At 40.2% G+C, this 27759-nt stretch overlaps 2 protein-coding genes across 4 annotated transcripts in view; one reads left to right on the top strand and one right to left on the bottom strand.

The window, feature by feature from the left end:
• The window catches only part of LOC146766073 (uncharacterized), a 47300-nt gene extending 43946 nt beyond the window's left edge, over positions 1-3354 (bottom strand). The window contains exons 1-2 of one of the 3 annotated variants that reach the window (XM_085591713.1): positions 3191-3354; positions 445-589 (exon numbers count right to left, since the gene is read on the bottom strand). Coding sequence is in view for 1 of the 3 variants with exons in the window: in XM_085591712.1 (XP_085447838.1) it covers positions 445-587 (143 nt within the window). In the remaining 2 variants the exon portion in view is untranslated. The remainder of the gene's footprint in view (positions 1-444; positions 590-3190) is intronic. The other 2 variants (XM_085591712.1, XM_085591714.1) reach the window with 2 other exon arrangements.
• Positions 3355-3406: 52 nt separating this feature from the next.
• BAIAP2L1 (BAR/IMD domain containing adaptor protein 2 like 1) overlaps positions 3407-27759 on the top strand; it is a 35441-nt gene continuing 11088 nt past the window's right edge. The window contains exons 1-3 of the mRNA XM_021539742.3: positions 3407-3704; positions 11839-11914; positions 14653-14739. Of these exons, the coding sequence (XP_021395417.1) occupies positions 3654-3704; positions 11839-11914; positions 14653-14739 (214 nt within the window). The 5' untranslated portion in view covers positions 3407-3653. The remainder of the gene's footprint in view (positions 3705-11838; positions 11915-14652; positions 14740-27759) is intronic.

Below are 27759 nucleotides of genomic sequence, written 5' to 3' on the forward strand. Positions count from 1 at the left end.
CACCTGAAATCCAAGCCATCACTTATAAACTGCCAGTATCAAGGGTAAATGTTGGAATTATACATCATTACAGTCCTTTGAACATTTCAGTTTAACATCAGGGAAGTGTAAAGTGAGGCAGAATGAAGGTAATGAGGAAGGAGTTTTGTTTTCTCAATAGGCAACATTTAAGTCAGAGCTCTCCTTACAAGCCAGAGGATGCCTGTTGAGCACAGGCAACTCAGTTGGAAGGGTGGCACAGACCAACACAAAATGTTAAACAGTCTGCTATAACACTGTAGAGGATTGTCATCTTTACTTGTCAAGTTATAAGATCCTTCAAAAAAAAACTTCCAGTTCTGTTCCTCAACTTTCCCTTCAAAATTCAACTGGATGAAGACCTGAGCAACCTAATGCTGAATTTAGCCCTTCTCAGATGGGGACTGGACCAGCTAAGCTACTAACCTGGCAAGTTCCCTGAACTGTTCTTGAGGTGCAGTTTTTGCTTGAGACAAAATACAAAGAATAGACATAGTTCTACCACAAGATGGGTTCACCACCAAAGAAAAAATATTTTCTTCTTCATCTCTTCTTGCACACAAATCCATATCTGTTAAAAGTAAGAATTAAAAAAAATAAACATTAATTTCAATTTCAATCAGTTCAGAGAGCAGATATGATTGATGATCAGAACTAGACTCCTGCTCTGAACTCTCCTCCACAGCAATGATAGCAAGTGCTCTTCAGAATTCCTTAGAAACAATACCAAAATGCATTACCTCAGAAGTCAAACACCCAAACTTCAGTGTAATTGATGAATATGATAAACCAGAAAAGTCTGCATAAAACAATACATCTCACAATAGTGTGTTTATTACAAATGCCTCCAGGAGTATGTAGGCAATGGAGCATGGATAGGTATTCATTCAGTTTCAGCTTTGCAAGCTATTAAACATTCTGTCCTGATCACACCAAACACTTTGGTGTGTTACTAGCAAACTACTGCACTCATGTTTTAATGTAAGAACATCCTTAAGCAACTTGCAAAAATGAAACCTCATTCAACCATTCCAAATTCCTCTTGTTTGCACAGGATTGAGTCCAGCTAAGTCAGTAACATAACACTAATCTTTACACAATGTAAGATAAAAATCCCCTATTAAGAGAACAAAGCCTTTGCATTTGAATTACAAGCTCAAGTAGGATCTTTTCCTAGTGAATTTGAAAATTTATGAGGCCTGGATACTCAAAGAACTGGATTTGGCCATCAAGTTTCAAGTTTTGCAGTTGCAGAGTAAAGTTAAATATCTGAACTATTTATGGTTATTTTTATTTTAATCTGGAAATAGATGAAATAATAGATGTAATCATTACCCCAGATTAAGGATTCTGCCCTGCTAGCTTCATTTCCCACTTAGGTCTTCCTTAAAGACTGTTTTTTCTAAGTTTCTTTTTATTTTCTCCATAGCTTTACAATTGGTATAATACCATATTATTTATTTCCATCTTTATTTTCATTTTTTAAATAACCAACAGAACTAAAAACACAAAAAAAATATTACCTAAAAACTCAAAAAAGAAAGAATACAGAAACAAATATCAAAGATCATACCAAAGACCAAAGGTCATACACAGAAGTAGGAACTTCAGTAGAACTTTAAAATATTTACATCTGCTTACAAAGTAAAAAGAAAGACCTTTACAAATGTATATTTTGAAATGCTGAGAATTCCTACCATGTGTTAAGTGTCATAACAACTTAAACACTTCTGCCTAAATAAATTATCCATATTGTTTCTGTCTGATATGCATACTCCATTTACACTCACATTGTAATCTACTGTGATGAATTTAGCAAACCAGCTGGAAACAAACACCCCGAATCCTGGGTGAGCTCCCAGAGCTCCACAGCGTTCAGAGGAAAGAGAAATGCTATGCCCCTAACAGGAATAAAACACTCTCTGCTATACACTACACTCCCAGCTCCTTGAGCAGGAATCAGGGAAGGAAAAGTCCCTTTATGCATCTTCCTTTGGATACCTCCTCCCTCAAATTTGACCAGTCTGTTAGGGATTAACATCCTTTTCAGGCACTGGCATTTAGCGATACAAAAGTTGGTAGCACCCAGTCTGTTTTCAGAGATGTAACAAACTCTGGGGACAAAAGACTTGGGAATAAACAGTGTGACTCTCCCTGCCATGCTCAGGCAAGCAGCCTAATTCACGTTTGACAGGACTCTTTGTACAAGCAAACAGGGCTTAGACGGAACATCAGTTGTAGACTTGGGCCCAGAATAATCCATTATGGCCATAGGAAAACATTATAAATTAAACTAAAAGGCAATCATCACCATACATACCAGAAGTAAAGACCTCACCTGGCAGTATGAAGAGTCCTAAAACCCCCTTCTGCCCTGCATTTTAGCTGCATGCAAGAGAAAATTTAAGTGCCCACTTTTCCCCCAGATGGTAAATTGTAATTTTAATTCTAAAGGCACCTTGCTATGCTCAAAAACATTTTTGCAGCTCTCGAAACCCCATAACAACTTCCTCCCTCACCAGAGTTCAATATCTAGGATTCTGATCCAAGTCCAGTTTTTTATTGCTGCTATAAATTGAGGGGAACAGAGGGAAAGACAGCGACCAAGAGGACAGGCAGCGAGTGAGGAGGGTGATTGCACCTCACACACGCGATACCCAGCACCATAACCCAGTTTCAAATAGCCAAGGTTATAAAATTCCCACAAAGCCCTTCAAGATAGTGCCAATTTTACTTTATCAGGAAGATATTCTAACTGGCATACTTTAATCTCACAATCTGGACAATTTACAGTTCACAAAAATTTACAGCTTCTCGCAGCCTTCTTCACCACCCCTCTCCATGAAGGACTTGTAAATCAGCTCAGAGAGGACAGATGACTGAGGGCAGTGTTTTATTGGGTGTGTATTTAAAACAAATAGAAAACTCCAGCGCGTAGCAGGAAGTTCGGGCAGTGCATTAGACCAGGACTCGGGAGAAAAGAATGTGTGTCCATTCCTGAGGGGGTTTCAGGAATGGGGGTCTCCCCCCGCCGCTCTCCCTCACGCTGGGTAGCTGTGGAAGGAAGCAGGGTGACCGCACCGCACCACCATCACCAGGGCTGAGCTAAAATTCACCCTGACTAATTAATTCCTACAGAGCCCTCGCTTAATTGCTGGGTGGAAAAGTTTACCTCCGACCTCGCGGGGCACTTAGAGCGGAGCTGCCTCCGGAGAGAACTTCCTTCCACACAGCCCGGGTCGGGCTTTGGCAGCGGGGCAGGGGCGCCGGGGAGGATGGGGCATGGAGGAGGAGGATGGGGCATGGAGGAGAGGATGGAGGCGGCGCTCGGAGCGGGCGGTGGCTCAGGTAGGGGCGGTCCGAGCGCTCCGCCCGCCCCGCCCGGCCGAGCCGAGCCGAGCCGAGCCGAGCCGAGCCGTGCCCGCCGAGCCGAGCGCGGCGATGCGAGCCCGGCCCGGCCCTCCCCGCCCGCCGAGCCAGTCCTGCCGCGTCGGGAGCGGCGGCGCGCAGGGCCCGCCCCGGCGGCGCTGCCCGGCTGGTTCCGCCGGTTTGTGACAGCTCGGGCACCGAACCCGCGGCTGCCGCGGCGCTGCGGCCCGGGCGCTCCGCAGGACCGAGGGCTCCCCGCCGGCACCATGTCCCGGGACCCCGAGGAGGTGAACAAGCTGACGGAGAACACGTACAAAGTGAGTGCGGAGCGGGGAGGGGCTGCCCGCCGCCACCTTTGCCCCGGGGGCCGCGGAAACGCAGCAAACTTTTATCTTTCTTTTCTCTTTACTTTCTTTTCTCTCTCTTTTTTTTTTTTTTCCCTCTTTTTTTTTTTTTCTTTTCTTGGGTTTTTTTTTGGTTTTTTCCCTTCTCCTCTTTTCCCCGCTCGGGAGGGATCCCGCCCGCCCCGCTGTGTCCGTCCGTCCGCCCCTGCCCGCGGCCGGGGCTCCGCCGCAGCCCCGGGGGGCACGGCCGCGGCACCCGGGACAAGGCGGCACCCGGGACAAGGCGGCACCCGGGACAAGGCGGCACCCGGGACAACGCGGCTCCCAGCCCGGGCTCTGCCTCTCCAGCAGGCTCGGTTCAACAGCCGGCCCTGATTCCCTTGGTGTGTTTTGGTGATAAGGCGGTTTGGAGATCCTGGTGGTTGTGGTCCTCTGCTTGAACCGTTTCTTCATACGGGCCAGAGCCTAAAAATGGCTTAACGCTGAATTAAGTTGCTTGCCAGCGTCCCGAGCTGATAATCAGATTTATGATGGTGCACCCTAGCACTGCCCCAAAGTACCGACTGCTGTGGGTAGTTCATGTTGGGAAGTTTTAAACTTTCCAAAAGCCTTGGAATCTCTTATTTGTAGAACTTAAAATATTTTGTTTATGAACACCAGACATTTGTTCTGAACTCTTTCTCCCTATAAACACACTCTTTCCAAAACACAGCAATTCTAATTGGGAAAAATTCCCTTGAGAATCATACTTTTGGTTGGGTAGTGAAGTAATCCATAGTTGTATCTGTAGTCCTCATTCTGTAGTGTGTTGTACCAGAGAAAGCACTCAAATTTGCATGATTGAATACATTTGCAAATTTAACTTACAGCTGCACTGTACTTGTAGCTTTGAGCCCTGAGGAAAGCTTTCTGTTGGATTGTTGTATTTCACTATTTACTAAATTTTTATGGTTTATTATAAAATATTTTCATATTTCTGAATATGTTGTCATCAGTATTTAAAGGTTTCCAAAAACATTTACAAGGAGTAAATTTTGCTGTTGATTTTGTTGTTCTTCAACACACATTTAAGTCAACTTTACCCCTCCCTTTAAGTAGCCCAGTTACACTGGGGTCATGTTGTATTTGGTGTTTACTGTCTTTGGACTTGGATACCAAATTCATGCAGAAGTACTGAAAAAAATTTAGATTATCTGGGTATAAATTTTGTCCTCTAGAACTAGAGCAGATAATCTTAAATAGTCTGGTGCTTTTTGGTATCAGTTACGTTTGTGGCAAGGCCATAAGCAAACATAAATTCCTCTCTCAGAAGAGCACCCTGTAAATACAGGCTCAGAGAGGAGAAACCTGGGAAGTTGACTGTTCAGGGCTGTGCCAACAAAGGAATGCTCTGCTCTGTCTATTGACTTCCAGAATGCAGTCAAAACAGTTTTACAGAGGAGAGGGGAGAACATCTCCTGTGTGTTTCAATGGATATAATTTAAAATAGGCTTTAAAGGAATGAGAGACCTCTAAATAGCAAAACCTTCCCTGTTATTCACTACTTATTTCCTGGGAAAGTTTGCATTTTAGTTTTGTTTTCTCAACTAATTCAAAGGGATCTTTAAGATCGAAATAACCAGGAAAACCACAAAGGAATACAAAGTTAATGTTGACATTGTGATGAAATGTCTACTCTGTAGGTATTTTGAGAGGTCTGGCATGTTGCATCACATAGCTCGTACTCACAGGCCTGGAAACCCTCCTGCCCTGCCCTCATTAAAAATTGAAACTTTATCCAGATAAGGTATAAAGGCGGCTTCAGATAGAGAATGGATTCGGGGTCCACTTTAAAGCGGTTACTTCTCCATCAAAGTTGAAATCTTGAAAGCAGTTGGGTACCCTTTAGGGGCAGCGAGCAGGAGCCTGTGTGTTCAGCACTGGCTGGGACTGAAATCACAGCTGCCCCATGTAAAACAAATGAACACATCTTTGTGCCATGCTCCTGTGAGGAGAGTGTGCTCTCCTTTGTTCAGCAGTGCTCGTGGCGCTTTTGCCCTCGCCTGTGCCATCCCAGCAGGGCACTGCCTGAAACACCGTGCTGGGATGGGTAAAACCCAGAGCACTGCTTGTGCTTCTCCTGCCTCTAGGAAGAAAGGCTTGGTCTGGTGAAAAACCAGTGCAGTGATGACATCTGTGCTGCAGGACCAAATACAGGCTTACGACTTCTCAAAAAAGATCAAGCTTTGGGTGACCTGGAAAAATAATAAAAAATTAAATTGAATACCTTGCTGGCCTGCTATTTTTGTGGGGGTGGGGGAGTGTTGTGTGATTTTTTTTTTCTTTCTCACAGTGCTAATCCATTGGATTTATTAAATACATAGTAACCTGTGTTATACAAAGCTTCAAAATATATTTACAGAAGTCGTCAGGTGGCTGAGTAATGCAATTTTATTTTTATCTTGTTCTTCCTTTCTTCTGGCAACAACACCAGAAAACGAATACCTCAATGTTTTTCAGCTAACCTGACTAAATAAACAGCATAATTCACAAATGTGTGTGCACACACAAGAACCAGGGCTGACATTTACCCTTTATGTAAGATCTGAAGAATCACTTTAATGCATGATAGGAATGGCACGTGCACAATGAAGCCCAAGGGTGTGGGAGCCTATGACTAAAGAGGGCCACAGCCTCCCTTCTGCCAAGGAACTGCTGAGAGGTTCCCTGGTATGACACTGCCCTGCCCTGGCAGCTCCCTGTGGGGATGTGGAAGTGTGGGGGAACACTGTGGGACTCAGATGGTCACTTGGTCACCCCAGCAAAGTGGTTATGTGTGGTTGTGTCCCTGCAGCCTGCACAGGTTTTCTGCTGTAAGTGGGGAAAACTGCTTGGCACCCGGCTGTGACACACAGAGTGCAGGGGAAAGGGGACAGGACAGGAAAGTGCTGAGGTACAGACCTGTCCTTCTGCCTGGGTGGGCCAAGGGCTGGGCAGGCAGCTCAGAGTGTTCCTGTGGGGTGAGGGTTCCAGAGCTCTTGGTATTGGCATGATTTGTCTTGCTCATCTTGGCTTTAAAATAGATCTCTTTGTATTCAGATGAATCTTACCCAAAAATTTTGATTATCAACCAATGCGCTATTTAAAAAAACCCAAAACACAGCCCCACTAAAAAAAAAACCTTTGCACTCCCCAGAGACATTAAGAATTATTTCAGTAGGCTATACAGAGAAATAGATCTGATAAATTCAAAGTCCTAAATTCTATGTTTCTGTATTTTAAAAAACCTCACAAATTATATTAAGCTAGTGGATTTATGTATCAAACTTCAAATTCACCTGTGGTCCCAGCACAAGCTGCAGTCAGGCTGTTGCTTTGCATCCCTGCATTATAAATCTAACTTGGGGGAAGAGGAGCCTTTGGGAGTTTGTATAAAATCCAGTTCTTCCTCAGTACAAATTATCTCTTCTGCCCTTATTTAGAGTTATGCCTACTTGAGGTCTATCCTTGGGCATATGTTCATACCTGAAAAGGTTTGTATTTGAAACACACTGATGGATGATGTATTAAAGTTTCTCTTAAATAAGAAATGTTCCATCAAGACGACTAATAATTAGTCATAAGAAATAGTCTTTTTGAATAAACACTGGAATCTTGATTTAGTCTTTTCCATTCTGTTAAACCAGTTTTAAAATAATATTAAGCTAACATACAAATGAGATATCTTAGCATGAGATGTGCTGAGGGCTCAACTGTGCCCTTCTGAAAATTGTATTATGGATCTCGGGAGCTAAAGGAGGAGATGAAATGCACTAATGTACAAAATGCTTCAAGTACAGTAGAGCACAGTATTATTTCCTTTTTGTACACCTTTTGAATCTTCTCAAGGCGGGGGTCTCAGACATAGTGTGGTCACACTAGAGACTTAAAACATTTGCTCATTTTCAAATTGAGAAATAACAATTTAAAATAAATCACTAGTAGCTATGCAGAGCTTAGTTATGAAGAGATACAGCGATGGCAATAGGAGTGATGGTAGACATCAAGATCTACTTCTCTCTGGTAGTTTTCTAATTTCAGAATTCTACCCAAATACACTGTTATTCACTCTTGCAAGATTGCCTGCAGGATGTAAACTTGAAACTGCAGGGAGTCTATGCATTGTTTAGTTGTGTTCATACCTGCTGAGCTATTGTTCAGTGAGGTGTGTCTTTAAGCAAAAAGCAAAGCTGAGCATTTACAGGAAGGCACTTTTACAATGGCTGTCATTTGGTTTGAAGATTAGCCTTGTTTATGTGACTATCAGGAACTGTGGAAGATTTAATACCCATACACAACAAGTGGAAATTCAGGGCTTCTTCCTCTTCAGCCAGCTCCATGCTACCAGGCTGGATAACTCACACTGGTTTCATGTGGTGAAAGGAACACAGCAACTCTTATAACAGATTCTCTGAGGATTTAATGACTCAAACCACCAGAATAGGTTTCTCTTGTGCTTTTTTCCCTTGGAAGGTCGCTTTTGCCAGCTCTAAAGGTCTCTGCATAAAAGATGTTTCCAGTTGCCTGTTTTGTAAATGTTTCCCTTTATTTCCATTCATCCTAAATAATAGAAAGCTGTAGGATCTGATCATGTGCCTCCTCTTCTCGTTAATTATTCTGTTCATGAGAGGTAGTGTGTCACTGGAATATAGGACACACGATTGACAATTAGGAGGCCCTGTTTGTGTGCCTCACTGTACAGGCAAATGATGTGTTCTGAACCACTTTATCCCCCCCCAAGCTCTCTCTCACTTTATGATGTTTATTTGGATTAAGACAAAGGTTTTATTTGCATGTCCTTGTACACCAAGGCAGATAAAAATACTGTTATTTTCTGAGACTTTTGACAATTTTAAGTTCGTTTGTCTCCTGATCAGAAATTTTTCTTTGTTCCTCTGTCCTCCTTTTTGAGAATTTTTGAGATCTGACTTTATTGTGTGACTTGAAATTTTGCACTGGTGTTCAGTCTCACTCATCTTTGTGACCTTTTCTTTGGACTAAAAGTAAGAGAAGCTATAAAACTGTAAGACTTGGTAAGAAAAAGTAACTGTAAAAATTGATTGGAGTTGCACTTGTCCCCTGTTACTTCTGAAGCTGAATAAAATACTACAATAATTTTAATTTATCTGAAATGTCTTGGTAATATAAAATCTCTAGCTCATTCTGCCTGTGACAGTTTCCCTTTCTGATAGATACTTCTCCTGCACTTCAAGGGCAGCCAGTGGTTACCTGTGGTTAACTGTATAGAAAGACCACTAGAAGCATGGCCAGGTTTTTTGTTTGCTTTGAGAACCTTGTCTTCAGTAGAAAGGTAAAAGATCACGTATTATGCTTTCCTCCTAATGCATGAAAGGGAAATAATCGGAGAATTATTTCATCAGGTCATCTTGGAGACATGGCAGGGGCGTCAGGGAGAGTTAAGTTTTTCTGTTGAGCACAAACCCTTGATTGAGATGAGCCTTGCCCAGTGCTGGGAGGATCAGCTGATACCCATAAAGCAAACTGTGAAACCAGGACTCCAAAGGGGAATTTCCATTGCTGAGGTTTTTGCCGTTTCTTGGGCGTTCACGTCCAGGGACTGGTTCTAACAATCAACCACTGTGGCCTGAAACCCTTCCAGAGACTGCCTGGGCTGCTGGAGAAAAGATCCATTAGTTGTGCTCCTTCCAGCTGCTGCAGGCACTGGCTGTAAGTTTTCTTCCCCTTTCCCAGTGGTTTTTCGTGTACCTTGAGCAGAAGTGCTGTCCTGGAGCTCTCCCTCCGAGTCCCCAGTGTGCCACTGGACCTGCTGTGTCTCCAGAGCGTGATCTGTGTCTGCTGAACACAAATACCTGCTCTGGGTCAGGAGGTCCAGTGAAAAACAAGAGCTGTGGGAGCTGGCTTCAGAGAGGGGAGCATTAAGGGTAATTTTATTGGGGTTTGTTCACTTCTTCCTGAATGAAAACAACTGACACAAGTGCAGTCACTGGTTTGAAAACTGAATTAGAAGATGTCAGGAAAACTGGAATCTTTACCCCTGAATGCTTAAGACAGTCATTCCAAAAATCAGTACTTCAAGGCCAATAATTATCATGTTCTTCTTAGAATTTTGGGGTAGGTGGCAATAAGGGGTTCACTGTTTTACTCTGTCATTTTTTGTTTTGAGGAACAGGGTTAGCATAGGCAGAATCTTCCAAGATTATTTTCAGTATAGAGTGGCAATTCAAGATGATATTGAGACTCTTATGTGCCATGGACACACCCTATCATAGTACATCTTTTTTTTTCCCATATCCTTGAACATACAGGACTCTTTATCCTGAAACAATCCCCTAATTCATATTTGTTTTTTTTCCTTGTGATTCACTGACTCCATGTAAGTCAACAGACACTGTCTTTAGTACACAGCTGGGAAGAAATAGCAAGAAGTTGGAATAGGAAGAAACAACTTGCTCCTTGGAACAAGTGTCTCACAGTCAGAGCACCTCAGCAAGGAGGAGAGCAACAACCACAGCAGCAACACTGACAGCAGCAAATTCCAGAGCTGGGGCAGGAGGAGGGATGTTCCCAGACACCAGAGCCTGAATATCCATCCTGTTAAGTTGTTAGAATAGCCCTTGGCATTGTTGGCTCCACCTGAAACACACTTTCCCAAATGATTTCTGGATGTGGTTTGTGAGTTAACACAAATCAAGGGCCTGGGGACAATAGCTGGTTTGTTTGCAGTGATTGCATTTGGGTGGGTGAGAGTTTAATGGGACAGACCAGAAAACAATCCCAGTTGCATTTAATGTGTACACAAAGGCAGTGAAGCCAGGTATTGTTGTTCTGTGGCTGCTTGTGATATAATTTATGCTATACTAGAATTGGAATCTAATAGTTTCATATACTTTTAAAATATCTATATTTTTATTCAGTATGACTGTTAAAGTATTATTGGACTTAATCCTTCAATTTTTATGTTCAGCAGAATCCAGATATGGTGCTGTCTTTGAAAAGTAATAGAATTCTGTCTGCATGGCCTTGCCTGAAAATCAGACAAATGTGACATATTGCTGTTCTTTTTAGGTCCACCTGTGTACTAAACATAAATATTTTCCTTCTGCTAATAGTACAACAGACAAAAGCTTGATAGTATTTCACTTGTCTTGACTCTTGTGTTTCTTGTAAACAGAAAGCATCTGTTTTGAATTCCTTGAACTTGACAATTCTGCTGTGTGAACAGTAGTGAGTGGTGTCATAAAAGTATTGTCATAAAAATAGTAAGAATAACGGAATGGTATCTACAGGAATCTCATTATCTTCTTTTCATGACAGTATAATTTCACAGAGTAATGTCATAGCCATAGTTTTGTTAGGGGAAAGGAGGTGCAGAATCTGCAGGTTGTAGAATTTGCTAGGAATGAGAGCAGTCCTGCCTGGAGCTGCTGGATTTCAGATTCTGGTTGTTTCAGCCAGTATTTGTATTTGACAGTGAAAGCAGCTGCAGTGGATTTTTTTTTCCCCTTCTATTTAAATAAGGTCATCATTTTCATTTTCTTTCTGAAAAAAACATGGCTTTGCACAAATTTTAAACAAACAAAAAGTACAGCAAAAAATACCAAAATGGCTAATTTCCCTAAATGCATCTATAACACAGAAACCACAAAGAATATGAACTAGAGATCTGGTGAAATTTTGCTTTTCTTTTCTAGCATTTTTTTTAATTATTATTTAGAACTCAAATCTTGAACCATTGTCAGAAAGTTGTCTGAATTTATAAAACAATTAGTGGATAAAAGTTTTTCTCTCACTCCAACATCACCTACCATAAAAGATGGTCTTGCACAAACTTTGATTACACACTTGATATCCTTTTGTATTATAAACAGCCAGATGCCTTTTTACCCCCTGTTCCAATAGTTTAACTTTTTTTCCCATTTGTTGATCTTAATGGCTCAGTTTCTTCTCCCTTCCATCCTTTGTTTTCCTGTGTCTCCCAAATCCTCCAATTTTCATCCATCTATGGACTTCTCAGTCGTGAACTAGGCCTGAGTGATGCTGTGATTAATACTCACATGCACTGTGGAATTATCTTGGTTATAACACAAATTTTGTTTTCTTGCACTAGAATGTTATGGAACAGTTCAATCCCGGACTGAGGAATTTAATAAATCTGGGGAAGAATTATGAAAAAGCTGTTAATGGTAAGTTTTCCAATTGCTACATATAGAAAGAATGTTTAATTCTCATTGAAATATACATATTGGATATGAGGGTTGTGTATATAGGCTTAATTCCCAAGTTGAACTTTGGATGGGTTTAATTAAGAGGGAAAAAAAACCCAACTAACAAGCACAAATTTACAAATATATATGCTTCTTTCCAGTCTTTTGGGGTTTTTCCACTGTTCTGGAGAAGTTGCATCACAAACACTTAGACACAGAGCTCCTGCAAAATAAACTGAAAGTGGGTTTAAGTAACCCACATTAGAATAATAAGTGAAAAAAACCAAAGTTATGTAAATTAGGTGGGTTTTTTTATCTGAAAATACCTTCCAGAGATATTTCACATTCTTAGATCTGTTCCTGCTCACCTACACATGTCACTACTTAAGTAACCCTGAGTACAGAAAAATGTGAATTAGTTCAAGCTGCAGGAGTGGATTGATTTGTTGTTGTTGTTGTCCATACTAATCCTGATGCTATCTTTTTCATTGTGTCAAAATCAGAATGAATTTGAATCTAAGGATCAGTCTCTCAAAGATTTTAGAATATAATTGCCTGCTTCCACTACTGACTTCATAGAAACAATCTAAGTAGGGCTTTCCAGGACTGGGCTCCAGACTCCCAGAGCCTGCACTGTGGGTGGGACCTGTCAGAGCCTGCTCCATTTCCCCATGCAGACCTGTCAAACTGCTTGATACCATATTAAAGCCATGTAAAATCTCTCTAATTTTGCCTCACTCAAGCCTGTGGCACATCAGTCCTCTGAGAAATGGGATCCTGCAGAAGTAGTGCTTAGCCAAACAGACATTGAAATCTCTCTTCATGCAAATTTTAGACCTGGCTTGAGAAAAAGATAAAACCAAAACCTGCTGGAGATGAAAATAGGGAAATGTTGACTTAATTGTGGCAGTGCCTAACTTGATGGATTAACATGTGGTTACCTAGTACCTGATCTTAGGAATTGCAGGTAGTCCCAGAAGGAATAACAAGTGTTTTTATAATAATTTGAAATATTTCTATACCAGTTTCTGAGGGTCCTGTTTTTACACACTTTGCTGTTGATGTGTTACATTTTGGTTTTTGTTACATTTGCCTTCAAGCCTAGCTAATAAGGCATATCTAGCATGAACGCTTAATTTCAAGTGAATATTTACAGTGTTGCAACAACTGTTGCAAAGTCTTCTTTGGACTCTCATAAATTGGTAATCTTTTCACCATCAGTTCTGAGTGGTGTAAATAGATCTGTAACAAGAGTAAATACTCTGTTGCTAATCAAACACTTTGCAGCTTTCCAAAAAAGTTGGAGTATGCTGACAAAGAACATAAAACTTACAATAACTCCAGATATGTTTATAATGCATTTTTCTACACAAAGGACAAAAGGTCAAAAAACCTTCCCTTTCTGTAGAAATAATATATATCCATAGTACTGGTTAAGGGACTATACAAGCAGGGTTCTTGATTTAGCACAGGGAAAGTCACACATTTCCTTCCTTTTTAAGTGGTTGTATTAGGAGAAAAGAGTGACTTGGGGCTGTCTTGAGAAAACACAGATAGGAAGAGTTGGACTGGCATCAAATCCTTTTGTGCAGGTGGCACACTGCTCCACCAGTAGCACCAGTATAATTCTTCTGCTCAAAATGTTTGAATACAGAGCACCTATGAGACAGCTTAGACAGAAATCAACTTTTCTAATGCAACAAAGCCTCAAAGAGAATCTTTATTTGATTTGGAAAATTTTCAGTCTTCTCGATGAATATACTGTTATGCAACCAAAGATATCACCTTACTAGTAAAAACTATAAACTACAGACCTGTAATTGGCAATTATATTCCTCTCAGAAGAAAAAGCATTCTAAAGTCAACAGTGAGGCTCTGCTTAACTTTCACTTTAGGTCAAGAATGTACTACTACAAAAAAATAATGACAAATAACTTCAATAATCTATTTATCACATTAAAGCTTGCCTATTTGTCCTCGTTATTTCTTTTCTTTGTGGTATACAGATCTTGCATTGAAGATGCAAGGCAGCCACTGTGGATCTATTCCCTGTTTAAGGTGTTTCTCCCCACTGGCCTCTCTGCAGCTTCAATCCCAATGTTTCCATGTTCATTCCAGAGAAACTGGCTTTTCTGTTTAAATCAGCCCTAACCAGGAAATTATTAACTGGGAATAACTGAAACTTCGTGGTACATGTTATTGGTTCCTGTACCAGCCAGCTTTAGAGGGAAAGGATGATTTGTTTTGAGGGGCTCCACATGTGCCTGGTCCAGTTGCCATTTCCCAGGTCCCTGCTCTGGCTGGTCACCACGAGAGACCTCAGCACTTTTAGGAAGTTTGGGATTGCAGTTTGGGCTTTTTCAGCAGTTTTCTCTGTACCAAGGGACTTTGCTATGCCCTGACCAATGGCTTATGGCTGAGCCTTCCCACTAGATGCTGATTTCCTCTGGGTATGCACGGAGGTTGGAGCTAAATAAAGGCTGAAACTTCATTAATGTATTCTGGAGTTCTGCCTTTGTTTCCTGGTTTCACAGATCAGCAGGGAGCACAGGGACTTCCCTAACCTTCTCTGACAGAAGGAGTTCCTTATTGCCATGTACCCCTCTTGTACTCTGTGCTCTGGATGACAAGACTTCATAGGATCATACATTAATAAAAATTGAAGATCTTCTGATTTTTTTTAACAGTTGTGGTTTTTTTTTTTCACTCACCCCCAGTTATGGTAATGGCTGGAAGAGCATATTATGATAGCCTTGCAAAGATTGGGGACATATCAGCAGATTCTCCAGTTTCTAAAGAATTAGGTAAGTGGAAATGCATTTTTTAAATTACTCCAAAGTATAACCTTTATTTTTGCTTTCCTGCTGGCAGCTCACAGAACAAATGTGAAGTAGATAAGAATCAGTTAAAGTATGTTCTACTTTTATATAACACAGATGGAAGGGATTACATGCCTTTAAGGCGTATTATGTCTCAAGACTCTTAACAATGTTTTGACAAATTTAGCTCTTTTTTTCCCTCCTTTGGTGAATATATCTTCATATGCATTCAAAATATGTATTTTTAATTCTAAAGTAAGTACCAAAAAACTATGTATCTTGATTTTTAAAGTAGAGGTGAAGGTTGGAATACTTTTGCAACAGAATATTGGTATGAGAAGTCCTCATGTACAACAGCAGTTCTAAACTAAAACAATTTTCTGGTTGAGTGTCATTGTGAAGGGCTCAGTTTTACTTCACTACTTTTGATCAAGTGTATGACTAAAAGTTCTCAGGTGCATTTATATTTATTTTCTACTCGAGCTTTTGAAAGAGAAACTGTAGACTCAAAGACAGATTAATTTTACATTAATATAATACTTCAAGTTCTGTACTCTCTGAAAATAATTTCTGAATATTTGAAAGATCAGCAGCAGCACTTGACCTTGACAACTTCAGTTCTGTAGGCTGAGCAGCATAATTGCAACACTGGGCAAGGGAGAACAAAGTATTTGCAATATTTCTGACAAAATATTCTCATGTCACTGCAAAGCAAAGAACTGGGACCTATACCTGCAAAAAATAAACATTTGTTTAATGCTTTCATTTGCTGTTTGACAAAAATAACTTGATGATGTGTCTTGCCTATGAACTTTTGATTTTGGGCAATGTAGGACCCTTCCCGTGATGTAACTTGCATCTCCTCCTGTAACTCACCACAGTTTGTTAATTCAGGTGATTCCCACGGATGGGTTTAGTAATTTTTTTTTCATAGTTCTGGAGAAGTAGAATTGAGGGGACAGGCCCCTGCTGAAAGGTGGGCACTGGTTGCTGTTTGGCTGCCTGCATTTTTATGGTTGCTCTGACAGCTCTTGTGGCTGAGCGCTGGGGGCCGGGAGTGGTGGAACAGCAAACAGGGCAGAGCAAACAGCCCCGACAGCAGCGCCTCTGTTTGCTTTGCAGGCTGTTTACAGAAAGCAGAGCTGCTGCTGTCAAACTACAGAACAGCTAAAAGAAATGGCTGTGCAGAGTCTTATGAAATAGCAGAAAATGCACAATGACAGTTTTTGCAGTCAAGCAGTTGGTCAGATGCATGGAAGCAACTGATCTATGACTTGTCGCTGTGGGACATGGTGTGCTTATTTGGAAATATTATTATTATTGGGTAATCTTCTGCTGACTTTCGAAAACAGCTGGTTTTCCCTATTATTTGGGACAATACAGAATTGTGATTGAAAATTTATTTTTGTTTAACTATGAATTCCATCCTGCAATTATAAATCTTTTTCAAGAGATACCATACTGAGAAAACACGGCCTTCCTCTCTGCTTTCTGTTCACCTTCTGCTTCAACTTTACTGCAGAAAAATCTATTCTTCTTAAGGCAAACAACAACCCTGGATTTCTTCCAGCATACTCTCTGATGGAATACTTAATTTAGAGATAAGGAAAGTCAGTGAATGCTGGAAAAGGCAGGATAATGTGGTTAGAAGTCTGTGATAGATCATTTGCATTTTCAAGAAGAAGTCTTACAAGTTCTGAAGCTGAGCTACAATATTAGACTATTTACCAAAGAAATATGATATACCCAGGTGTCTCTAAAAGTATCTGCTTGAAAAGAAAAGTATTTACTGTACACTTTGGTGTTTTAATAATATTGCAGTGCATGCTGAGCAGTATGGGGTGCATAGGGACAGATCAAACTTTGCCCTTTCTAACTCCAGGGGAGCTGCTGCAGCCCCCTGTGCAAATCTCACCCGGGAGTTCCTTTAGACTTGCCCAAACACAAGTGGTTGACCACTAGCAGCTCTGTCATGCATAATACTTGTGTTATCTCTGCCAAATTAGAGGTGGTTTCACAGTTCAAACCCAAACCTGCTGGGTGACCTAGAGCCTATTCACTGCCAATGTGATGTAAAGATTGGTATCAAACCACAGCCAATCCTTCCTCCCCAGGAGGAAACACAGAAAGAACCTGGGTTTCTGAGATGAGACAGCAAAAGGGACACCAGCCCCACAGCAGGAGACAAACAGAACAGAAAAAAGGAGATTTTTTTGAAGCAGAGGGTGGAAAGCAGAGAGGCTGGAGAAGTCATGGGGAAAAAAATCAAGGAAAAATGCCAGAAATCCTTTCTTCTGTTGAATGAGATTGGAGCAGAAGAGGGAAATGAGAATGAAAAGGAAATCTGGATATTCCAGCTGATTCAGAACTTTTGTACTAAGTATCTCTATCTTTCAAGTCTGGTTGAAGCTCTCTGCATTATTTTAATACAGAATAATTTAAGCAAATTGAGGAAGTGGAAGAATGTACAACAGTCATAACACAATCCTTATGAATAAGGGATGAGTTGATTGAGTCAACATTCTTTCTAATTTTGTATTTCCCTAAATTTCAGAGCTTGTAGTCCCTCAGACTTGGCTATGAGCATTAAAATAACAGAATCTGAATTTATGTGCTTCAAGCTATTCTGCAATATGGAATTTGCATATCTTTTTTCCTAGTACTTTTTGGAAATCCCTCTAGGAAGATAGAAAACAAGACATTGCATGTTTAAAAATGTTAAGATTTCATACTACTCAAATTTAAGCATATACCACACCAGCACAAAATTCTGTGTTTCAATAATGCAGTAAACCCAACTTCACATAGACATTTCACTGCAGTGTTAAAATAGCAACTTTCACGTGTTGCTAATGGTTTTTGTCTTGCCCAAAACACAAAGGTTTGTCAGGCTGTGTCATGTCAATTTTTAGTGTTTATCATTTAAATAAAATCTCCTCTAGTAACACAGGCTGTCTCTGTAGGCTTCACTTGCACATGGAATTGGGAAGTTATTTCCTGCTTGCTTATGGAATTCTGCTTCTCATATCTTCCCAACTATCTTTTCCAGCACCTGCCAGTTATTGTAGCTACATCTCATTTTATATTATGGGTGTAAAGTCCCACTCAGTTTGTTGTGTAGCAACGGTATCTACAGCAGTCACCCACAATTACATTATGGATCTGCACCCAGAGCTTGTTGCTCAAGAATTAAGGAGTGTAAACTATTAATTGCATGTCCAAATAGAAGAAGAAAGTAAAATATTACATTGCATGGTTTTGATCAATGGAACTAAATTGCAGAAGATCAGTATGTTGATAGAACAATCAGAGGACACAAAAGTGTCTCCTAATCTAACCAAGAATGATAATTTATTTAAAGATTACTCTGGTTTAAAGGTTTGTTTTTAATAGTTGCATTGTGTTAAAACTTAATTGGAAACAGGTACGCAAGAGCTTGTGTTCATCTGCAGTCTAAAATGTACGAATTTGGGAAAATTTGGGTTCCTTTCAGAAGAATTCTTCTGGTTAAAAAACACTACAAATGATCTAGAGAAGCTAGTATTGAAGTAAAAAATTGCTCTTTGTTGTAGCAGCCACAAGATGGAGAGAGGAGGGGCAAAAACCCCAAAACTTCTTATGGTGCACAGAGGAAGTGGAATTCCTTCCTGACAGAGAGTGAGCCCTGAACTTGATGTTCCTCTCAGGCACAAAAGAACAGATTCTTTTTCAGGGTAAAAGACAGGATTTGAACACAAAAGACTTTTGCCGGTCAAGTGGTGTAATTGTAAAGGTCTCCACAACTTTATCCACAAGTGTCAACTTGTGTCACTCTCACTAGTGGGAAAACCAAGCAGAAAAAGAGAAAATTCCTTGGTTTAGGATGAATGTAGCTAGCTCAGCTTCCATTAAAATAAAAAGGGGAGGGAGAAGAGTTGTTGGCTTACTTTAACACATATACATTGACCCTGTCAGCTGGAATCCTATTTCACTTAGAAAGATGACACCCTGCACTCTTCCCTTCCTCGGCTCATTTCAGCTGGAGAGGAGAGATCTGACATCTTGTCCACCTCACTGCATCCATGCCATCCCTATATCCCAGTGTGCTGCCTTTGGAATGGATTGTGTTGGACAGAAAGGAGAGTGAAGCGTGCCAGCAATTGCAGAACCTTTAGCACCTCATCTGGTGGAAACTTCTGGGAAACCAGCTTAGAGGCTGCAGTTTGAGTAGTTAGAATCAGGCCAGCTTTTCCTATGGAGCATTAATAAAAGAGTATTCTGCTATATTTATAATGGAATTTCAGATGAAAAAGTCACTCGATTCCTATGCTATAAAAGGAAACTACACAGAGAGCTGTCTTGAAAGGGAAATATAAAGTATTTGTGGGGATTTACAGGAATAAGGTTTTGTATCTTCCAGTTATGCAGTAACATTCCAGGCTTGTGCTATACAAACCTCCAGTCTGCTAAAAGAAAGGTGGAAGGAGATGAGCCAGTCTAAGTGTAAGTTCTGTAATATTTCCCTGCTAGAATATAAACCAGAAATGATGCATTCAAGAAGCACAGTGAACAAGAGGTGAGTTTGTTACTGAACATAAAAGAATGTGTGTAGAAACAGATACTGCAGTTTGTTCTTACAGAACTACCCAAAAAAAGTTTCCTGTATACAATTATTGTTGTAAATTTTGTTATGCAGGCTTCCAGAAAAATAACACATTTTCAAGTTCTAGAAATGGCTGATGGGAGGAAGCAGAATATGAAAATACAAAAGGCCTTTGGTAACAACTGTAGTAGCACGAGAGAAAAGAAAGAAGACATATATTCATAGGATTTCAGTTATATTTTCCCAGCTATTTTTTCATGTTAAGTGAGATAATAGGTTACATTTTTTCAGTCAATTTTAATTTTTTATTCCCCACCTGTCCCAGTCTTACTGCACCCTACAAACTGCAGCTCATTCTCCTGTTGTTAGTCAGTGATAAGATGGGGTGTAGCATTCCTGCAGCCTGTAGCCCTGGTCTGCTCAGGGTGGTTGTGTGATGCAGTGTGGTGGTGCTGGTACCAGAACTGGTGTCTGGGCTCTAAGAGCATCCCCCTGAGTGCCCTGACTCTGGCTTCAGCTCAGAAACCCCTAATGATGCTCATGAGCACACACCCTCCAGGGAAAAATACATATTCAAAACACCTGCAATGAGTGAGACTTGATATCTTCGTGCTGTGCCTCAAAGGCCTGAGGAAATAGTGACAGGATTGCTTAAAGCATTTCTCACCATGCTGGAACAGTAAATTCCACGGGAGCCTCGCATCATCCTTCATCCTGCAGTGGGAGCCCTGGGCAGGGTGCCCTGGCCCTCACCTGTGTGTCCATGCCACGTTTCCTGGGCTGTGGCCAGGTCTGGCCAGGCCAGGCTGACTCCAGGTGTGTGCTCCCCCAGCCTGAACCCCCAAACACGGCCCAACCTGAACCCCCAAACACAGCCCAGCCTGAACCCCCAAACACGGCTCCCCCAGCCTGAACCCCCAAACACAGCCCAGCCTGAACCCCCAAACACAGCCCAGCCTGAACCCCCAAACACGGCTCCCCCAGCCTGAACCCCCAAACACGACCCAGCCTGAACCCCCAAACACGGCTCCCCCAGCCTGAACCCCCAAATACGGCTCCATCACCAGGGGCTCATCCAGGGCAGGAGGTTGTTCTCTCTCCCATCTCTGAGCTAAGGATGCTGAGCAATCACAGCCTTTCCTCACCCAGGTAAAATCAGCCTGTGTCAAAAAAATGCACTTCTTGTGCTCTCAGAGACAAAATGGAAAGTAAATTTTGTGAGGAAAATAACGTCATATTTGTAGCTGGCTTGTAAATCCTTTAGTGAAAGGATATATTTAGTCTGTACAGTCAGCTCTTCCTGCTGAATTATTTCTCAACAGAAAAATAATCCAGTATCCATTGTAGATGTCACTAACAGTCCCACGGGGCAGGGCAGGGAACCTAAACCAATTGTCTTGGACTTCTGAGTAAGAGAATGTTATCAAAACTTTTGACACAATTTAGATATGGGTTTTTTTGGTTTGGGGTTTTTTTTGACACTGCTAAGACTGTGAAATTCAGTGGCAGTTCAATGCTGTAATGAAAGTTGCAGTGGTTCCTTGTGGTTTATTGAATTTCATGTAGCATTTATAATGATGACTTAAATATTTACTCTCTCTGGTACTGGAAACCCATAAAAACTTCAGTTGCTGCTGGTTCGCATGATTTGTTTGTTCCATCCCTGCTGTAAAACAGGGATTAGCTCTCCTATATGATCTTCCTTAACTAATCTGCCTCAAACCAGCAGGGTTTCATCCAGGCAAGTTCAGGCTTGTGGCTGTATTGTAACTTTTTTTTTTTTTCACCTGACTTGTGTGGAGATTACCAGTCACTGTACCCCACTGCAGCTCAGGTATGAAAAGCTGTTTTATACAGGGCTTCCAAGGCCCTATGAAAGATGAGTTTCTGACATACAAACCCTAATGTATTATGGGTTTATATATTTGGGGAAAAAAAAAAATACCTGCAGCAGACTTCATATATATTAGTAATGGAGTAACAGGTGGAAAACCAAGTTTGTCATTTTTCATGCATTATTTACTTTTCCTTTCCTTTTTTTTTTAATTAAAATTTAGTTTCTGTTCTTACCAATCATCTGAGACAAGCTGAATATTTCATGTTGATTATCATCTGTTCAATGATACAGTATGTTTTTAAAAATTCTAATCTCTGAATTTTTTTTGACTAAGAGATCACAACATCTTGTAAGAAATGGGGGAACTAGACTGCAGACTGAACTTTGCTGAATCTGCAGTAAAGTCACATTCCTCTTTAGAATACAATGTGAGCTAATGTTTTTGTTCCATTTCAAACAGGAAAATAGGAGCATCACCCCAAGAACAAACTCTGAGTAACTGGAAATCAAAATGGTCTTGTTAATGTCATAAGTATTCACTCTTGTCTAGCCTTATGTGGGAATAAGTCATGGATTAGCAGTTCATTGCCCACTTTATAGCATGGTATGAACTGTGTAGTTCTTTCTAAAGTCACTTTCACCTGTGTCCAGCTGAAAGAATTTGGCATTAATTTTAGTCTTAGTAGAGTATAATTAAAAAACAAGTTGATCCTTGGGTTTAACTGAATGTGGCTTATAAACAGGCATTGACTTTCTAAATTATAAAGAGCTGAGCAGTATTCTGTCTCTTTAAATATTTAAATATCCCAGAGTTTTAAAGAAAAATAATAATTTTAATTTGAGTAATTAAAATTCTGTCTTCTCTACTGGGAAAGTCCTTTTTTATGTGGTCCTAAACTATTTCAAATTATCATCAATGAAGTTTTAGAAAGGGGTGACTATATATAGGACAAGAAAGGGGTGACTATATATAGTTCTGATCCTGGGCTACAAAAGGAAATGATATCATAAGAGGTGCTAGGCTACTAGAATAGAAGTGAACTGTGCTCTATTCCTTCATTGTTTGCCTAATTATGAAATGGGAAAAGGCTCTTTGAATAAGAGGATTCTTTGATTCTATTTCCCATGCTGAGAGCAATGTGTAACCTAATGACAGGGAAGTGCTCAAGAGAGTATTGCCAAGTATGTGTCAGTGAGAAACCGACAGGCACTTGTATGGCTAAGTTATATATGTGCAGGCAAACGTGTACATTGCAAAATAAAGCCAATATTTGGGAAGGACAGAACTTAGTGTACAGCATTTGCTGTAAAAGTAAAATGCTAAAAGTTCCCTTTGGTCCTACAGATGCGTCTTGTGCCTAGAAAGTTCTGTGTGCTGGGAAAAGCAGCTGTGGACTCCTGGCCAAGTGTGTTGGCTGTGATATAACTGGAAAGAATTAATTTCACTGGATAAAAACAGAGGCTGAAGTTTTAGGCTGTTTAGGGTTGGGTTGTTTGGGGTTTTTTCACTTGAATCAGATGAAAATTTGATTGTGGTCAAAGATACTTAAGAAGTAGGCATGGGCTAGAATACATTTTTCAGGAGCACAGCAGTGAAGTCCTGTGGGCAGGAGCAAGTGGAGCACTGGGAGTTCATCAGCTCAAATCCCACCAGTGCCCAGTTCACAAAATTAGCAACAATCCTGCACAATCCTATTATTGCTTACTGCTTTTGTCTGGACGTGGAGGCAAGATACTCAGACTACTTAGACTTAGGCATCTTGCAGGACTGTTTATCTCTTCTGTGTCAATGAGACTGGAAAGTAATTATTCATTTCACTTAACCCTTAATCTGTTTTAAATTAACTGACTTATTTGCTTGTTATATCACAGAAACATTTCTCACTGTACTAAGGTTGTTCATAGCCTTAATGAGAAGTCTGCATATTTTAAAATGAATCTCAGAATCTCATTTAGAATATGAAGTTCTCCTTACTTCTATTTTTATTTTATTTATGTATGGTTCTGGCTGCCTCAGGGTATTATATCTAGCATGTAGAGTGGACTTAAGATACTTACTATACTATAAAATCTCTTCCCCTTTTCTCGATCTTTCTTTTTTTTTTTTTCTCCTCCCTTTCACCTTCTGCAGTCACCTTCACAAAATGGCACTGAATGGTCATGTGTCAATGCCATTTTGTAAAGTGAATTACAGGGAGATTTACTCCTGAATTCCTATTCTATGTTCGCTCATGCAGTAAGGAAAGGCAGACTTGACCTAGTCCTATTGATTTATGTGCATATTACTATTAATTCTACAGATGGGGGGAGTGTGTTAAAGCATTCTGGACAAATTTTATCAGAAGTGCAGTTAGAGCCAGGCAAGTTTTGCATTGTTATGATTCTTTATGATTTTCTTCCTTCATATGTTAAATTCCATTAAACCTTTTGGTTTCATTAACACATCTCTTGCACAGTTAAATCCTTCCTATTACATAATGATAAATTTAACACGTTTGAAGTTTGGCAGATGTGTTGTTCAACCATATTTGTTACACTGTATTCCTTTGAAATTTCCTATTTTATTGCCTCCTGGGGACTGCTGTTTTGAAAGGACTTTGTTTCTAATTTTCCCATGTCAGAAATGCCTTTTTTCTGGGCAGAGGGTGACCTGGAGAAAAGAGCATCTTGCCAGCAATACATCTAATAGCACACTTGGACTGTGCTGTCTCCATGTGCAGCTTTGACTCAGCCTTTCATTCTCTTGTTTAATAGAAATAATTATGTGGCTTCATCTCTAAGTCATAAAGTTAATCAACCTGCTCTGAATACAAAACAAGGCAACAGAGGGTAAATGAGTGATATAATTAAGCATTTTGCCTATTCCCAGACATCTAAAAAAGTCACTATTAAGAGACTTGAATTTTTTCAAAAGCAACCTCCTCTAAATAAAACAAAATTGAATTATATTTCAAGTAAGCTGATGCAATTAATACTTTTATTTATGCTAATGTAGCTATTAGGTATTTAAAAGTTTAAGTGATTTTGTAGGTAGCTGTTGATACTTGCTTCTATGACAGAACTCTATTGATTGAGTTCCATTTTTGTTTCTAACTTGAACAAATCCTTTTAGACTTCACAAGAACAGTCAACACAAGGTGAAAAGGTAAATAACCTGAACAATCAGCCAGTGCAAACAGTGAGGTTGAAGTGTAACTTCTGCAGAAGTTCTGGCCTTACAATGAGGATTTCTGAGAGAAATTGCTTTCCTTGGTTTTCATCTGTGGGCAAGACAGCCTTTCAAGGATTTTTTCTTGCTCGGGGGATGCTGTATATGGAGAAATGACTGCTGCACCTTTTGGACTCATGGTTGTTTTGGGTTTTTTTGTAGCAGACCCAACATAATTAATGAAATTCTAGTCTGTATTACTTTCTCAATAGAAAATATAGATGCAACCAACATCTTTGGTTAAGCCTAAAAATATTCCACAAATTCCTGAAGTTTCAGCTTAAAAGATCTTTCTATGGGTGCACTGAATTTAATTGAAACTGAAATAAATGTACCATGGAACCAATACTGCTTATGGTCTTATATCAAATTATAGCTGTATTATGACACATGGTTTCATGAACTGTATATGAGGAATGTTTGTTTAATTTTTAAGTAATTTAAGATATTTGAGATGTTCCCCCAAAATCCTTTTCTGAAAGAGATTGTTTCTCTTCCCTACAGTGCACCTCTAACGTAATAGCAAAGTATCAGAGCAAGTATCTGTGAACATCTACAACTACTTTTTTGTTTTCTAAAACAAAGTGAGAAAATTTCATGCACACCTACTTCATTCAGTCACAAAGATTTCATGTTCAGGGTGTGGGAAGATGGAAAGCAGAGAAGTATTGTTGAAAGACAAGTATTTTAATAGTTATATTTATCATCAAGACGAGTGTTTTGGGTTTATTAATTAATTGCATCATGTGATGACTAAAACTGGTTCAAGTTTACAGGATGGCTGCCACAAATTGGAGTTTAGTGGCCTGGTGTCATGTGCTCTGCTCTGTTGTTTTGTTTGATAGGTTTGGGGGGTTTCCAGTAAATGATGACGAGGTTAATATTTCATTATCAGGTATCATATACCTAATCATGATTAGAACCTAATCATGAGCAGCTTTAATATAGAGCAGAATATTTTAACTGATGTGAGAAATGCATGTTTGTCTTCACGTTAAGTAGTTTTCTGTGCCTTTTTGCAAGAGCCTGGCCTTAGGTTATGCTGCCATTAATCCAGAGTAATCCACTGTCTTTCTTACAACTGTTCTATAATTCACCATGGTGATTACAATCCAAATATCATACTGAAGTTGTTCCATTTCCATTCTACTTGGACACTGTTCTCTGTAGGCTAGGGGTGATTTTGTCTCTCCTGAATTAGTATTCTACAAAAACTTGTCTCCTTGTATAAATTAATTCAGGAGAACACCATCTAAATGTGACTAACCCATTATCTTAAACAGGCAATAAAGAAATATGATACTGTTCACTGCAAAAATGCACTCTATTTATTCAAAGTGCAGAATCTGATCTATAATTTAAATCTTAATAGATCAGAGTGTGGTTATTGTGGATAGGTTCTTTTCATGTTTAGAATCAACATTTTGTAAAGGGGAAATGAAATGGTGAGCCAGTACATGCAGTGCCCGTGGATTCCTGGTGGCAGGGAGGAGATCCCAGAATAAAGTATATATATGTATACATTAAATATAAGTATGACTTTTGATTGATGCACAGTACAGGAAATCTCTGGTTGAGAGCAAAAGGAAATGCAATTAATGACAGAGGCACTGACAACTAAACACACAGTTTAAAAGTTTTCTGGAACACTAAAATGAACCAGTCAAATAACCCAGCACAAACCATTTAGAAGGAAGTGCAGCTTCCGAAGTTCTCTCAGGACATGTCTTGGCAGTGTTTTTCTGTAACAGAGATGAAAAAGTGAGCACTCAGAGCAGAAGGGCTGCAGACAGAAGTGAGCCCAGGTTTTCCATGGAAGGCGTTGGGCAGGGAGGGTGGCAGGGAGGGTGGCAGCCCCGAGCTGAGTCAGTGCCCCACCTTGCTGGATGTCTGTCCGTGCTGGAATGCTGACACTGCCAAGGATTAGCTCAGTGCTCTGCCCTGGCAGCTGCTGCACGGAGTGGGGTTTTTACACAGAGCGGGAATAAGTTTGTTTTAAAAGCACAGAAATCTGTGAAGGGTAATTATTTTGAGGGCCATTCCAGTTCTTGCCCTGAATTTCTGTAAGTTCCAAAACAGCTCTCTAGTCTGTGATGTAAAACCAAACAAACTTTGTAATGTTGTTTGTATTTCCTATAATTTTTCCTTCTTTCTTTTATCAACATTTTCCTTTTTAAGTTGTAGATAAGTATTCATAAAACTCTTCTAACTTTAAAAGCCCATTATAGTCTAAAATATATCCTTTGAGTGTAGTTGGTGAAACAGAAACAGTAGAAACCAAAGTGCATTCATTCTGGAGCCTTAAAGTAACACTGCTCACCTCCGTTACTTCAAGTGTTTGTGTAACTAATTGTATTTATTTTTCTATTGCATGTGAGCAACTAATTATTGTAGCACCTCTCACTTCTCATAGTATTTATATTGCTGTAGTCACCAGCAGCTTTAAATATGAACAAAAAAACCCCACAGCCCTCTGTGGGCTGCACAGAACTCAGAAAAACTATATATATATTTCTTTAAAAAAAGCATTCCTCTGTGACTGTGAATTCCTTTTCTTGCTAGTCAAGGGGTTGTCTGTTCCCGTTGCATTCCAATTCTTTCCTCTAAGTGTCCTGCAGTCTGTTGTGCAAAGAGAGGTAGGGGTGGGCACTGGAGCAGGAAGAGGGATTCCTGAAAAGCCAGGAGAGACACGTGTGTTTCCTCCTGCACCACCTCATGTTTCCCCACAAACAACAATGCAGACCCACATTTTATAAGATTTAGTTGTAAATCTGCTGTGTTATACTGCTTCACAAGATATGTGGTTCTCATTTCAAAGAAACAAAGATTTTTGAGATGATGTACCTGGAGAATGACAAGTTAGAAGGGAGAAAGGTGGTAACATCCATGGACATGGGGATGCTTCTGCCTGATGTGAGAAGGTTACCAAGTCACCAGCCTGCTCGCTGGGGAGGCAGGCTTGGATGTCTGTCAGATGAGAAGGTTCTCATGAAGAGTTCTGTCATTCATTTATTAAGCCTTTTTTTTTTAATTATTGGCATCTTTTAAGAGCTTTTCTGAACAGCTGAACGATCTGAAGCATTATGGAATGATAAGGTTTTGCTCAGGGGTTCTCAAAGAATATGGATGGTAGATGACAAAATTCATAAGTGTTGAGCACTTAATGCATCCTTTCTATTTTGACTCAAAAAAAGGAAACTAGAATTGCATAAGATGGCAGATAGGAGGGACACACAGTCCCATGCAGTGACTGCCAGTGATGTGCAGGAATTACAGAACTGTGGTCACTCTGCAGCCCTGCCTGTGCACGAGAATAGCACAACTGCAGGTACCTGTGGCAAATCCAGGTGGGATGGGTGCAAGGGTGATTGAGGGATC

The sequence above is a fragment of the Lonchura striata genome, chromosome 14 (assembly GCF_050655825.1).
Source record: "Lonchura striata isolate lonStrDom1 chromosome 14, ASM5065582v1, whole genome shotgun sequence".
NCBI lineage: Eukaryota > Metazoa > Chordata > Aves > Passeriformes > Estrildidae > Lonchura > Lonchura striata.